Source organism: Aythya ferina (genome assembly GCF_964211825.1).
Source record: "Aythya ferina genome assembly, chromosome: 3".
Taxonomy (NCBI): Eukaryota; Metazoa; Chordata; class Aves; order Anseriformes; family Anatidae; genus Aythya; species Aythya ferina.
The window spans coordinates 82,359,906-82,374,472 of NC_140298.1; the positions used below are offsets into that span (position 1 = coordinate 82,359,906).

At 43.2% G+C, this 14,567-nt stretch overlaps 1 protein-coding gene and 1 long non-coding RNA gene across 3 annotated transcripts in view; one reads left to right on the forward strand and one right to left on the reverse strand.

Moving 5' to 3' along the window:
* Positions 1-14,567, reverse strand: part of LOC311433800 — a 371,170-nt gene that overhangs the window by 152,047 nt on the left and 204,556 nt on the right. The window lies entirely within an intron of this gene.
* On the forward strand, positions 1,511-5,322 carry RPS12 (ribosomal protein S12). Of its 2 annotated transcripts, XM_084515671.1 has the most exons (6): positions 1,511-1,597; positions 1,744-1,795; positions 2,237-2,353; positions 3,948-4,050; positions 4,545-4,646; positions 5,235-5,322. In XM_084515671.1, the coding sequence occupies exons 2-6, from the start codon at positions 1,782-1,784 to the stop codon at positions 5,295-5,297; spliced, it is 399 nt and encodes a 132-aa protein (XP_084371797.1). In that variant the 5' UTR covers positions 1,511-1,597; positions 1,744-1,781; the 3' UTR covers positions 5,298-5,322. The 2 variants fall into 2 exon arrangements, with proteins under 2 accessions (XP_084371797.1, XP_084371798.1); XM_084515672.1 differs by lacking the exon at positions 1,744-1,795 and having other exon boundaries at positions 1,572-1,597; positions 2,162-2,353.

Below are 14,567 nucleotides of genomic sequence, written 5' to 3' on the forward strand. Positions count from 1 at the left end.
TGAGTGAGGAGCAAGAACCAGCTCTGCAGCCCCCCAATCAGTGCAGCAGGAGAGCAGGAGGTGCTCCAGGCATGCAGCAGCAGTTCCCGAGAGGTCCCTGGTGGAGCAGGTGGACCCCTGCAGCCCATGGGTCCCACATGGAGCAGATCTCCACGCTGCAGCCCCCCCATGGGTGGAGGAGCCCCCGGTGGAGCAGGTGGATGTGGCCTGGAGGAGGCTGCGGCCCATGGAGAGCCCCCGCAGGAGCAGGCCCCGGGCCAGAGCTGCAGCCCGTGGGGGACCTGTGCTGCTTGGGAGGAGGAGGTGGAAGAGGGTGGATAGGAGGAAGGTGCTGGTTGATTGTTCTTCTTAGTTTCTCACTGCTGTAACTTGTTAGTAACAGGTAATTAATTATAGTAATCTCCCTGTGCTGAGTCTGTTTTCCTGTGATGATAATTGTTGAGTGATCTTCCTGTCCTTATCTCTACCATCGAGTCCTTTTCCATCGTATTTTCTGTCCCCTTCCCTTTGAGGAGGGGGAATGAGAGAGTGCTTGTGGTGGAGCTCAGCTGCCCAGCTGGGTAAAACCACCACAACTCCTTGTAGGAAACTGGACAGAATGGTAGAGCAGGTGGAGTGCCAACAGTGTGCTGTGCCCACATGAATGCTGAGTTCACATTAACACACTGTACAGTGGCGTGGACTTTCAAACTGGATCGTATATTTTCTTTAATTATTATATACATTTACCTAGCGTGCTATACCAACATTGCAACACAGAGTTCAGTGCCAACGAACACCTCCCCTCTACATATAGATAACACAACAGGTTTGTTGCCTTGCAACTGTTCTAGGAAAACTGTTCTTACATATTTGACCTCCAGGGACTATAATTTCCCTGTGATCGTGACCTTTGCTGTAACAGGGAATCTTTCAGATGTGCACACTTCCATCTCGTGGAGAGAAAATATATTGCAGGTACCCAACAATCCTAACGTGCCTTTTGGCAGACTTCTTGTGTCTATGATGATATCGAGGGAGGGAACGGTTTATTGTTGCACTCAGTACAAAACCTTTTTAGATTGAGAATTTCTGGGGCTGTTTAAGGGGAGCAGGAGGACTGAGGGGTAGATATAGGGAAGAACATCACGCTGGGGAGAGGGAAACAGGGTGGGCATTATCATTTGCGTGTGTTTGCGTGCTTTCTGGGGTTTGGCCAACACGAAGCGGCATGTTCCCAGTGATAAAACCACTTCTTGCAGAGGAAGAAGGGAGAGGGCACGGCCAAATGCCCCCAGGAGCTGCTAAAGGGGAACGTCTCGAAGCTGCAGCGGAGAAGTTCAGAGTTTCAAGCCGTCAGTGGCAACAATTCGGGGCGATCACGTAAACCTCGGTGGCTGGCAGCGTGAGGAGCGGGCAGCGTTGCTCCTCACAGCCCTGCGCTTGGCAGCTCAGGGCACGGGGAGCAGCGCAGCCCCCCACCACCCTCTGGTTACTTTTCGTCAGGCACCGCCGCGGGCAGCCCCCGGCCGCTCGCGCGCCGGGGTCCTCGGCGGCTATAAGAGCGCGAGGCGGAAGCCCCACCCCCTCTTCGGCGTGCGGCTGTCGGCGGCGGCGGGTGAGCGTGAGCGTGGCGCTGGCAGCGGCGGGGCCTGCCGGGCTCCATCCCCGCGGCCGGCCGGGCATCGCGGGCGGGGGGCGCCGGGCGGGGGCTGCGAGGAGGCCGCCGGCACTCACGGCGCCGGTTTGTGTCTGTATTTGCAGCAGGAAGCCGGGCGGGAGCGGCACCCACCGAGAGGGCCATGGCCGAGGAAGGGTGAGCGGGGCTGGGGCTGGGGCTGGGTTGGGGGGCGGGAGGGACGGAGGCCGCCTGGGCCGCGCCGGGCCTGAGCGCCCCGTGCCGCGCTGCTCTGCCTCGGCCGGCTGCTGGGGCTGCCGCACACGCGGGCCCCGGTGTGCTGCCGCCACCGCCTTCCTGTGCTGGGTGTGAGCTCCGGCTGGCAGGGGGCTGTGCGCATGGCTTTCCCCAGTCTTTGTAAGGGGCGTGTAAGCTGGCTGGCACGTTGCTGGGGTTTCTTGAAATTTATCCCAACTGCTTCTATTTCTTACTTTCTTACTCTGAATTACCTCTTCTTCGGTTTGCTCTTCTGCTGTAATTTTTTTAATGGTTGGATACTTGCAGGTGAACGGGAAGCTTCCGCTTAAAAGTGTGAAGATTTTGGCATGGACAGAGCAATAATGTCTGTCTTCTGTTTAGCATTACTGCTGGAGGTGTAATGGACGTTAACACCGCCCTCCAAGAAGTGCTGAAGACCGCACTTATCCATGATGGCCTAGCTCGTGGGATTCGTGAAGCAGCTAAAGCCTTGGACAAGTAAGTGTCTAGTATTTCCTCTCTGATCTGTGGCAAATAGGAAAAATGGGTAGGGTATATTATGAAGAAGTATTCTAAATAAGTATAGTGCTTTTTTAATCCAGATTTTTGTAGTTGAATGTTTTGGCATAACTGTGCTTTTTTGGTAGTGGTTTTTTTTTTTTTTAAATGCCTTTAACTATGACCTTAAAATGAGGTAAAACTCAATGACTTGAGGATAGAAGCACTTAGTGTACTAGGTTCTGTATTTTTGCAGTCCCAGGACCATCAAATTTTCATGTAGATTGATTTTGTAAAGATAATGGATTGACTGTATGAAGCTGTGGAAATCTGAGGCCTAGTGATTTTGTGTTTTAGGAAATGGTGATCTTCTCAACATTGATAAAAATTTGAATTGGGAGGGTTAATACATATGTCAGACTTGCCTTGAAAACTTGATTTAGTTCTTATAAAAAAGATCTTGCCTTTATTTTTTTTCTAGCTTTGCTTTGTTCATTGTAGCTGTAAATAATTGTTTTGGTACTATATCAAAACGATATTAAATCTGTAATTCATATGTCAATTGTAGAATACAGTTACAGTTTCTGGTAGCATGAAGTAGGCTGTGCATCTGCATAGGCACAACCTTCTAATAATAGCCTTAATGTTGAAGTAAAGCTACAGTGTTTGAGTGATGACTCCACAAATTGTCGGATACCCCTTCACTCCTCTTATGAGTGATAACAGTGGTCTGACAAACCTGTATGCGAAAAGCTCCAAGAGAAAGTACTAACTGAGAGAAATGGAACTTACTGGCTGAAAAGTAGTTGGTAAGAGTTCTTTTAAGATGCAGACTTCTGTAATGTGAATTCAGGGGATGATGTATGTGCAAGGTTTAAGTGTGTTTGTGTGTGATGGTTCTTGCTGTGAAGCTGTTTCTGAAAGTTTCTGAAACATTCTGGTGAAGCTTGTTGTGAAGAAGGCTGTAGAGAACATAAGATTTATTTGCTGTGGTCAAATTAAATTAAGCATAGAAGACCTATACAGCTCTCTTTGTTGTCAGGTATCCCTTTGATATTCTTAACATTGTACTGCAGTATACAAAGATCCTAATTAGAATTGGGGCCCTGTCATAACAGCTTCTTTGGACGTAAGTAAAAAAAAGATTGTTCTGAAGAGCTTATAATAACTTGACATAGAAATTGATTCTTTTTTGATAATTATAATCCTAATGTTAAATTATTGCAATATGAGGTAAAGAGCGAAAAGCAACTTGTAACTTTGTTGCTTTCTAATAAAGACAGTAGTTGTTTATGTGACTCCAGTGTCTTTCCAGTCATTACATCTTTTTCCAGTGACTGAGATTTAACTTAGTGGGTTTCTAGAAGCTTCTGAAACTGAAATAGAATCTGATAGTAAAGCTAACAATGCATAAGTACTGTGTTGTGTTTGAGAAACAACATGTGCTACAAATTATATCAAAAGTACTTTTAGTATTTCAAAAGAAGTGTATCAAGACTAAAAATCATTACAAATGCATGTGCTGAGTTCTGTTTGTTATGGTTTTAATTACTAAAGAATTTGAAGCTACATTTGTCTGTCTACTCTTTTTCAGACGCCAAGCCCATCTTTGTGTCCTGGCTTCAAATTGTGATGAACCCATGTACGTGAAGCTAGTTGAAGCACTCTGTGCAGAACACCAGATCAACCTGATAAAGGTGAGTGTCCAAAATTCAAACAAGTCTGTAATGGATACTGTGCTAGCAATCTAAGCTACTTCTTTCATATAAAGAGCTGAACCTTGAAACACTGTGCTGTTCTGTATATGGCTTATCTGAGCAATTTCTGAAAGCAGCAGTGACTTTTCAGTTCTGTGTGGTTCTTGTGTGAGCAACGCTAAAACCACAGACATAAAAATGGCTAAGGATTTGTATCATGTATCTTATAAAGTTGAAGTGAGCTTTTGTCCTGTATACTGAGATACAGAATTAATCAGTGGTGATGGAGTGTCGGAAGAGTCTTAAACGTGACTTCGTGTTGAAATTAGAAAACGTAGGAGCTGTACAGTGATGAGACTTTGGCTCCCTCTACTGATATTTATGAGGAAAGCAGCCATACGTTACCCAATACTTCTGAGAGTACAGCAGCTTTTCTATTGAACCCAGTTATGTTAGAAATTGCCAGTTCTAATGTGATGCAATATTTTACACAGGTTGATGACAACAAAAAGCTGGGTGAATGGGTAGGACTCTGCAAGATCGACAGAGAAGGAAAGCCTCGCAAAGTGGTGGGCTGCAGCTGTGTGGTGGTTAAAGTAAGATGATACTTGCTTATTTCTTCTGCAAGTGAACAGTAAATATAAGGATGCTTTTGTGGCCCCTTGACAAGAGGAAAACTAAGAAAAACATACCAGAAGAGAATCTTAAGAGTAAAATCCAGTTAATAATGTCTGCTCAACTTGAAAGTGTTTTGCAGAGCATATTTTAAAATAATGCTGGTAAAGTAAAGCCACAGTACGAGCCTTGAAGACTTGGTTGTCTTTGAGGTCCCAAGAGATGGCTACATCTTCACCATAAGCAGTAATGACTTATGCATGTATTTACATATTTCTTGTTACTGTTTCACAATCTGATTTTATTTGGCTTTCTTTAAGCAGAAATGAAAAGTCTGCATGCATCTGTACTAATGGTTATGTTTAGATCAAGTAGAATAGTCCTTGAATAACTAAGGGAAAGCAGCTGGTGATGTGATTTCTTTTGAGATTACTTTTTTGGAAGGGTGTATTTGGGGAGTACCTTGAGAAACATTGTCAGAGAATCAATTGTCCTGTTGTCCTTTTAAAAGTAAGATATGAACTCTAGAGTGGATCTGTATGTTAATAATGGGTTGTTCTGTGTTACAGGACTATGGCAAGGAATCTCAGGCCAAAGATGTCATCGAAGAGTACTTCAAGTGCAAGAAATGAAAAATAAACTTTGAGCCTGACAAGAGTGTGTGGGTTTAATGTGTTTAATGGGTCTGTGGAATAATTCTTTGGATTGTAAAGGATAACATGAGATTTAAGGACTTAAAGGTCTTGGAATAGTTCTTAAATATTTTAACTGCTTCGTAAAAAGATGGTGGGAATCCCTGCCACTCCTCTTCCATGATGATGCCTTTAATATTCATAACATAAAGGTTAGGGAACTTGACACAGCTTCTGATTTGCATAAGTGCTGACAGATGATTGTGATCTCTGCGTGCATGTGGTCTGACAGTGCTTATGCCTCTACTTCTGCATGGGTTCCAGACTACTATGTGTAGGGAAGTCTGAAGTACTGCTGCATCTGTGATGAAAATTTGGCTCCCTCTACTGAAATAAGTGAGGAGAACTGCCTTAATTGTTACCCAAATCTTCTGAGATGTTGCAGGAATTCTTTAAATACCTTGTTTGTTTGTTTGTTTTTTCACGAGACTAACTTGGCACTAGGTGTATTTTCCTTCCCTCAGTTTTGAAGTAAATAGTGGGTGGAATTACTTTTGTGTTAGTAGGATTGACATGCACTTGCAGGTGTGCAGGAGTTCTTGGCAGTCAGGGTAGACAAATTTTTCAGATCACTGCTCAAAGAAGGCAGTGCTTAACTGTGACTTGTCCAGTGTCTTGGTTTCACTGACAGTGGTAAGGTACAGAACTCATTTGTCAGTTTTCCATTTATGGAAATGAGGCAGGATTGGAACAGGTTTAAGATCACCTCTCTCCTGCGAGTTTTGGATGTCTTGCATTTTCTGCAAAGAGCAGCTCTTAAGTGGGCTCAAGGATTTGCTCCGTTACACTGGTGAGTAGGGCATGAGTATAGTGACAATGTGGGGCTGGGCACCTGTACAAGTGAGGAGGCTGGAATGCATATCTACCTCTTGGGCTGTTGAACTTAAATTTTCATTATTGCTTGTAGCCCCTTTTACTTCTTATCCCCAGCCATTTGTGTAGTGAAGAGGCAGGCATCTAGATGCTGGGCTCAGCAAGTGTATTCACTTTACTGCAGCTCTCACTAAAGGTTTATCTTATGTGGTGCTTTGCTATTTTTTTTGCAATGACACTCTTGGACAACTTCCCAGTAGCTAGATTTGGGTGACCTGATTTCTGAGAGGTTTCTGTGGTAGCCTTTCAAGTTTTCTTACATGTTCCAAGACTGGTTAAAAGCAAGAAGCATATTTATTGCTTAAGTTAGGTACCTTAACTCTGGTCTGCAGCTTCGCAGTAAAGGTGTTAAATGCAACTTCGTGACACTTTCATACATGCCAATCATGTTGCAAGTAGAGGTACAAATTGGGTAAATTGGTAACAAGTTACAGTTGGTATCAACAAGTGTATGAATATTACCTTTTTTTTTTTTGCATATAATTGAAATTAAATTCTGTTGTAGGTAAGAGCCTTGGTTGCAGATCTCATTGGATCACTAAAGGCTTCTAAATGGTGTAACTTGTATGAATATGCCTTTTTAAATAGAGTTTAAAGACTGCAAAACTTTGTCAGTTTAGTTTGGCTAATAAGCCTTTAGTATATCACTTGTATGTAGGCACATACCAAAGTAGACTTCCTATGCCCTGTTTTAAGGGACTGCATCTTCCACGGATTTAGGTTTTTCTGAAAATGCGTGAAATACTTAGGCATCTTTGTCCTTGGCATTTTTATAATGTTCCCTGCTACATGCTAGAGAAAACTATATAAAATGTTACTGCTGGTGGCAGTCCAGTTACATTTATGGTTTGCTTTGCCTTGGTCCTGTGCTCAATCATAGCTAAATCTACAGTGGGATTTGGAATCCCAAACTGGAGCTTGGTACCTGGGTTCAATGGCCTGTGTGCTGCAGAGATTGAAAGCTGTTGATGCTTCTGTACCAGAATATATATATATAGGAATAGTAAGTCCTGCCCAGTCCTTGTATCTTTGGACTGGGAGCAACTGATGTGCAATCCAGTAAGCTCCTCTGGGGCAGTGGGTGAAGATTCATCAAGATAAAATCCATGGACTCGTGTGCTCAAATCTGAGAAGTCTTTGAGCCTGTGCAAGCTAACTGAACACTTCCAGATGTTTGTGTTTTGGCTAAAACAATTTTTTTTTAACAACACTTCTAACATGACAGGAGAATGAAAGGGAGCGATACCTGATTGAGATAGACTTTGCCCTAGACTACAAAGGGAGTTTAAACAACTAAGTCATGTAGAAATATTTACCTTCTGCACATATACAATCACGTGAGGTTCCTCTACCCTGCTTAAAGTTTTGGAGCTTTTTGGTAGAATTGTGGTTGTTTTAGCAGGGGCAAATGACGTTAGGATTTATCTTCTTATGCCATTCTAAGTGAAACAAATTCACTGGAGGCCAACTCAACATTAAATTTGTTTGTACAACTTAAAAATTGATGGGATCTTTCAGTGTGAAGCACATGTACCAATCCACATTGAAGCTTTGGATGGGACTATTAATTTGCATTTGGAGGAGAAAAATGCAAGGATAGCACTGAGAAGAAAGAGGAAAAAGGTTATCAGCTTTAACTTTAATAAAATTACACAGAAGTTGTCTGAATGTTAATTGCCTTCATACACTCAGGATGCGGTAGTCTGTTGTGTAATACCTGAAGTTTTTCCCATTTGTGCTTCTGCTAACATCTTTTATGGAGAAAAATAATTCAAAGTATGTGTTCACTGCTAGATGGCAGTATCATTGCTCGATTTTCTGTTTGGCTATTATAAAAACATCCAAGTGGTAGTGCATTTCGGGAACAAAACCCTAGTCAGAGTTAAGGCGTACATGTGGAAGATCATCTGTCCGTAAGGATGGATAACTTCCAGCAATGTAAGATTTCTTAACTTGGGTTGTATTAGTGTAGGAAGAAGCTAGGAAAGCCTTGAATTAACATCACTGAAGGTGTGAAGTACAGACACCTAGATAGTGTTGGCAATAGCCTATGGGGGATTCAAAATAAAAATATCGTGACTGGGAAAGCTCATTTTGTTTTGGAGCCATCTGCATGTCAAGCTGGTCAGTACTGGTTCTGTGTCCTGTACATGCCTCTTGGTCTTAGATAAACTCTTGAGCATCTGGATACTCGCCCATCCCATGCCCTGCATTTGCACAGCTCCTGCTGTGTTGAAGTTGTGGGTTTGGCTGTGGTTCTTTTTGGGGAGCCAATTCCATTTGTCATCCATACTTTCCCATGGCGATGCCCCTGCTTTACTATCTCAGTCCCATAGAGTCAGGCATAATGGTAGTGATCTGCTGTTGTGTGCAAGTTTGGTTAGGGGGGAAGTAGGTGTCCTTGTAACGTAGTGGGAACCCGAGTGCTCACTGGGAGGGATTTGTTGCCAGGACAACTCATTCACAGCAGGAGCTCCCAGTGTAATATGCTGCTGAGTTTTACACAAAATATGGAGATAGGAAAGATGGATGGATGGGCATGGCTTTGTCAGCAAGTTGCTGTGCTGTGCACCCGCATCTGAGGGCTCCACCCTTTCCTTTGGACAGCATTGTTTATTCTGCCTGCTCTGCCAAGGGAAAAGTACATATGCCAATCTTATATAATGCTGAAAGTATGTTATGGCTGGGGAGCATTAATCCCACATGCAGAAAAATGTATTTGGTATTAAAACACACTGTCCTTAACACTTTCTGTTACACACAGGTGCAAAACACATTTTCTTGTTTAATGTTGCTAATTTAGAATTGCTTACACCATCTTGGTTCTGTTGCACTGTAGGACTTATCCCAGCTGTCTGCCCCTGCCCCCATTGTGTCTGCTGTGCTAAGGCTGGTGCAGACAATGTGCTTCGCTTTCTGAAGGCCTTACCAAGATCTCCCATCCAGTGCTGAAAAGGATCTCTGAGCATAGATCTGTTGGTCAGTTTTGCCCTCTACACTGGAACGGATGTGTTTGGGGTTTGAAATCTCAGGAGGATTTTTAACTGTGTTTGGCCATTGAACCGGATACTGGGTGGTAGACAAGCCCAGCGCTGTGGCTTGATTTACATAGCCTGAAGGAAAACGAGAGTGGCAAATTTTCTCAAAGGTTATAGGCAATTAGTTTTAGACAGTTAAGTAAAGACGGTTAATTTTAGACTTTATTTTTTTTTCCCCAGGCATTGGTCAGCAAGCAAATGTTTATTTTTAGGATCTTATAACCCAATTGAACACATGATGTAATTAGTATGCTGTCGTATGTAACAATCCTACAGAGTCATTTTCTCATGCATTGGCATTATTTCTGATTGAAGGTCCACCAGTGGAATATCCTAAATCCGTGTTGATTGCTTCACGTAGCTGCTGGAATCGATAATTCCATAATTTTATGGAAGTAAAACATGACCTTTGAACTTTCCAGCATTGGTAACTCTCCTTCCTTCTTTCAATCCCCAAAGTGTCTGGGTCACGTAGTATTATATGAACTGGTGAGAACTAATTTGCGAGTAACCTTGACTTGCAGGAGCATTTATTTCCCCTGCTCTTCCAGTTCAAAAGCAGCTATGGAGACTTTATAGTATTTAAGCAAAAGTATTTAAAATATTTTCACTGGGACTTGTGCCACCAGTACAGTATTACATAAAATGGGGATGTTTTATATAAGGAAAATAATCACATTTTCCTAAAATTTACAAATTGATATAATTTTATTTGTACATGATTGGTTTATTAAAAAGAAATCCTGATGTTTCATATTGCTGAAAGATTACTAGGTACAAAGCAGAGTTATACAAAAATAAGTGGAGCAAATCAACCTAGATTTTGTCTTGCCTAAGTGATTGGAAGTTATTTTTAAACTCTTATTAGTTTTCTAGCTCAGTAAATATCAGGACTCTGTTCATCTTTGCTGTAGCCTTATTGAAATTATCATCATAAGTTTTACTGTTTGAAGCACATCAGTAGACTACTTTATACCTTAATACTCTTGTAAAAATACCAATGAATAGGTGGTCAGATATTCTTTTCTAACAGCAATGAAATAATAGGCATTTAGGCCAGTGTCTGGTATGCGAAGTTCCTGCCCTGTAAAATTTTACATTCAAGTTATGAAACTGAAAAAATATATTTTATGCTGACATACAGACAAATGTTTATTAAAGCAAATTTCCTGATTTTTTTGCTCCAAAAAGTTATAATTCCAGTATGCTTCAATTTTTTCCTTTTTTTTTTTTTTTTCATTCCCTATTCAAATGGTTCTAAGATACTTTCCACAGTGAAAGACTTCAAATTCTAGTTATATATATATATATATATATATATTAAAAAAAAAAAAAAAGCTTTGTATTTTGAGGACAGAGTTGAAAAAAGCCATGCCCCCTAAGTAACCTTTTATATTGATTGTACTGTTAGCAGCCAGTGTGTTGGATAACATAATGCAGATACTTAGGACAGGTTTAGGAAGGCAAATGGGGAAAAATACTGAAATGTTTCTAATTTTAAGAGTATGTGTTTAAGGGAATGGAGGTCATGTGCTGTAGAACTCATCCACAACAAATGAAACACCCTCAGATACCACATATGAAAGGTGTTTGTATATCAATATAAGATATGGTAAATATATATATAAAAATATTTTTTTTCCTTCCATCCACTTGAGTGGACAATATTCAAGTAACACTCTTCAGCATTGCTTCTTTCAGGGTAGAAAAATAAAATGTTTGTCAGCACACATATAAGATACTTTCATGTGCATGGAATTTAGCAAGCTGCTATACTTTTTAATACATATAAATTCAATTCCCACTTATGCAGTGACTGACTTTTACCCTTCAATTTCATGTGCATGTTTTATATCCAAATCAGAATCTCAGATTAATCTGACTCTTTCCTCATGGCTACCTAGCCATCTGTTTCAAACTCATCATGACATCTTTTAATATTTCCTCTTAACACTAGCCTGTCTTGATCCTTTTCTGATCATTGCAAACAGTAGTGTCATTTTTTCTGGTCTTCAAGCCTATGGGATGCCATCTGTATTTCAGTTTTGCCATAGTTCTTCACATTCCTGACTCCTTGTTTGCAGTTTAACGTACAATTTCTCTCACCACCTTGGAGCAATCTCCCCATCTTTGTGTATCTCCAGGTGGGCCTTCTCGATGTGAGCCATGGCATGAACCCGTTCCTGTGATGCATAAGGTGCTCATCATGCATTTCTCAGGGCCTTTTCTAATACAGGCTTACTTCATTTATTTGTTGCTTAGACTGCAAAGCAATTGTTGGAATGCTGTTCAATAAAGTGTCAATAAGTAAATAATTTTTTAATATGCTCAGCATCACATTTGTGACAAGCTCCTTTTAAGTGCATGCAAGGTTACTTTGCTCTTCTTTCCCAGGTCTTCACAAAAGGATTCTGCTTTCATGATGTCTACATAGAAGGATGACAAGGGCTAAACCTCTTCAGAAATGGGGAGTACTAACTAAAGGATTCATATTCTTTGGTGAATTGGTCTGCCTCAATCTGTTCTCCCAGACTACTTAAGGATAGAGATGGATTTGTGTCCTGGTTTCAGTTAGCACAGAATTAATTTTCTTCCTAGTAGCTGGTGGAATGCTGTGTTTTGGCTTAGAATGAGAAGAGTACTGATAACACCCTGATGCTTTAATTGTTGCAGAGCAGTGCTTATACTAAGCCAAGGACATCTCAGCCTTTGCTCTGTCCTGCCAACGGGCAGGCTGGGGGGTGCAGTAAGAGCTGGGAGGGGACAGACCCAGGACAGGTGACCCAAACTAGCCAAAGGGGTATTCCATACCATCTGACGTCATGCTAAACAATATATAGGGGTGGCTAGCCGGGGGGAGGGGGCCGGACTGCTCGGGGTTAGGCTGGGCATCGGTCAGCGGGTGGTGAGCAATTGCATTGTGCATCACTTGTTTGTACATACTATTATTACTTTCGTATTATCACCATTGTATCATCATTATTATTATTGTTATTATTATTTTGTTATTTTTTTTTTTTTTTTTCCTGTCTTATTAAACTGTCTTTATCTCAACTCACGGGCTTCACTTTCCATTTCTCTCCCCCGTCCCAGAGAGGGAGGGGGGAGGGTGAGCGAACGGCTGCGTGGTGTTTAGCTGCCGGTCGGGTTAAACCACGACAGTCTTTTTGGCGCCCAACGTGGGGCCCGAAAGGTTGAGATAACGGCAGATCTGATCAGAGTGTGTTAAACTAAAATTGGTGTAAGGATTAGACCTGCTTAATAGTCACTTGTCATGATGCTGATTGCTTTAATCTCAACTCTGCTGCGCCTGTTTTCCAAATTGAGTATTATAGTACATTATTTTCCGTATTTGCTCTCTGTAGTGTTGTTTCTCCTCTCCGGGCCCTGGTTTCAGACCATTATGGTACTAAGTGTTATAGCAATGGCTTATGAGACGATAAGATATCTGGTCATGACTCTAACTTGGTATTTATACTCAGTAACATCGTGGACTCTGTACTTTGGAAACAGCATCTTGGGAACTATTAGCAATTATACCTATTGTTTTTCTCCATTAGAGAGTCAATCTGTGGAGGGGAAAGGGGAGGATATTTTTCCTTACTTGCTTACTCTCCCTTTCTCCTTCACCACCCCTGTATCCTCCTGGGTCACTCTGCCTTCCTCCTTCACCACCCTCTTATCCCCTGAGCTTGTCACAGTAGCTCTCCAAGATATTGAATATTTCTGGAATACTCAGAATACCATAGTCTTGTTGTTCTGCCTCATGAATGCACTTCAGATTCTGCTTAAAGTTAAACAACTACTTATGAAGCTCATCCGGAGATCTGCCCGGAGGCAGTATAGTTGTGGGTGGCAGGGAGTATGGGTGGATATGGGCAGGCATCTAGAGCAGTTGGCACCCCCAGTGTGTTGGAAATTCACCCCTGAACAATGGCAAAATCCTCAAAAACTGGCAGAATGCTTGAAAAAAAGGTGTAATGATTCTGGCAGTTCCAAAGTAACACAAATCATTGTAACGTGCTGGGGCCTGGCTCATGCCTATCGAGCTGCCATTGATACTGCTGTCAACTTAGTGACAGACCCTGCGGCCACTCCAAACCCTGTGACAGATCCAACGGCCACTGTGACCCCTACGGTGGATTCTGCAGCCGCTCCAGTCCCAGCTCCTGCAGCCGCTCCAGCTCTAGCTCCTGCAACTGCTCCAGTCCCAGCTCCTGAAGCTGCTCCAGCTCCAGCTCCTGCAGCTGCTCCAGTCCCAGTTCCTGCAGTCGCTCCAGTTCCAGCTCCGGCCGCTACTCCAGTCCCAGCTCCTGCAGCCGCTCCAGTCCCAGCTCCTACAGCCGCTCCAGTCCCAGCTCCTGCAGCCGCTCCAGCTCCAGCTCCTGCAACTGCTCCAGTCCCAGCTCCTGAAGCTGCTCCAGCTCCAGCTCCTGCAGCTGCTCCAGTCCCAGTTCCTGCAGTCGCTCCAGTTCCAGCTCCGGCCGCTACTCCAGTCCCAGTTCCTGCAACTGCTTCAGTCCCAGCTCCTGAAGCCGCTCCAGCTCCAGCTCCTACTGCTGCTCCAGTCCCAGCTCCTGCAACTGCTCCAGCTCCAACTCCAGCTCCTGTAGCCGCTCCAGCTCCTGTGGCCGTGTCAGAGAAACGAGCTGTAGCAGTGCAAGTTGACCCTGCAGAGGGCATTCCAACCCCTGTGGCAGACCCTGTAACAAAGTCAGAGAAACGAGCAGTAGCAGTGCAAGCTGCCCCTGTAGAGAAGGTGAAAATATGGTATAGAAATTCAAGTCGTTTAGAACGCAGAGAGTCTTCTGCCAATCCAGGTAAAGACTGTCGTGGTTTAACCCGACCGGCAGCTAAACACCACGCAGCCGTTCGCTCCCCCTCCCCCCTCCCTCTCTGGGACGGGGGAGAGAAATGGAAAGTGAAGCCCGTGAGTTGAGATAAAGACAGTTTAATAAGACAGGAAAAAAAAAAAAAAAAATAACAAAATAATAATAACAATAATAATAATGATGATACAATGGTGATAATACGAAAGTAATAATAGTATGTACAAACAAGTGATGCACAATGCAATTGCTCACCACCCGCTGACCGATGCCCAGCCTAACCCCGAGCAGTCCGGCCCCCTCCCCCCGGCTAGCCACCCCTATATATTGTTTAGCATGACGTCAGATGGTATGGAATACCCCTTTGGCTAGTTTGGGTCACCTGTCCTGGGTCTGTCCCCTCCCAGCTCTTACTGCACCCCCCAGCCTGCCCGTTGGCAGGACAGAGCAAAGGCTGAGATGTCCTTGGC

Bases quoted from the DNA above. Each gene is read 5' to 3' on its own strand.
- RPS12 (XM_084515671.1), top strand. The intron at 4,051-4,544 runs GTGAGTGTCCAA...TATTTTACACAG, and splicing joins ACCAGATCAACCTGATAAAG to GTTGATGACAACAAAAAGCT. The intron at 4,647-5,234 runs GTAAGATGATAC...TCTGTGTTACAG, and splicing joins GCAGCTGTGTGGTGGTTAAA to GACTATGGCAAGGAATCTCA.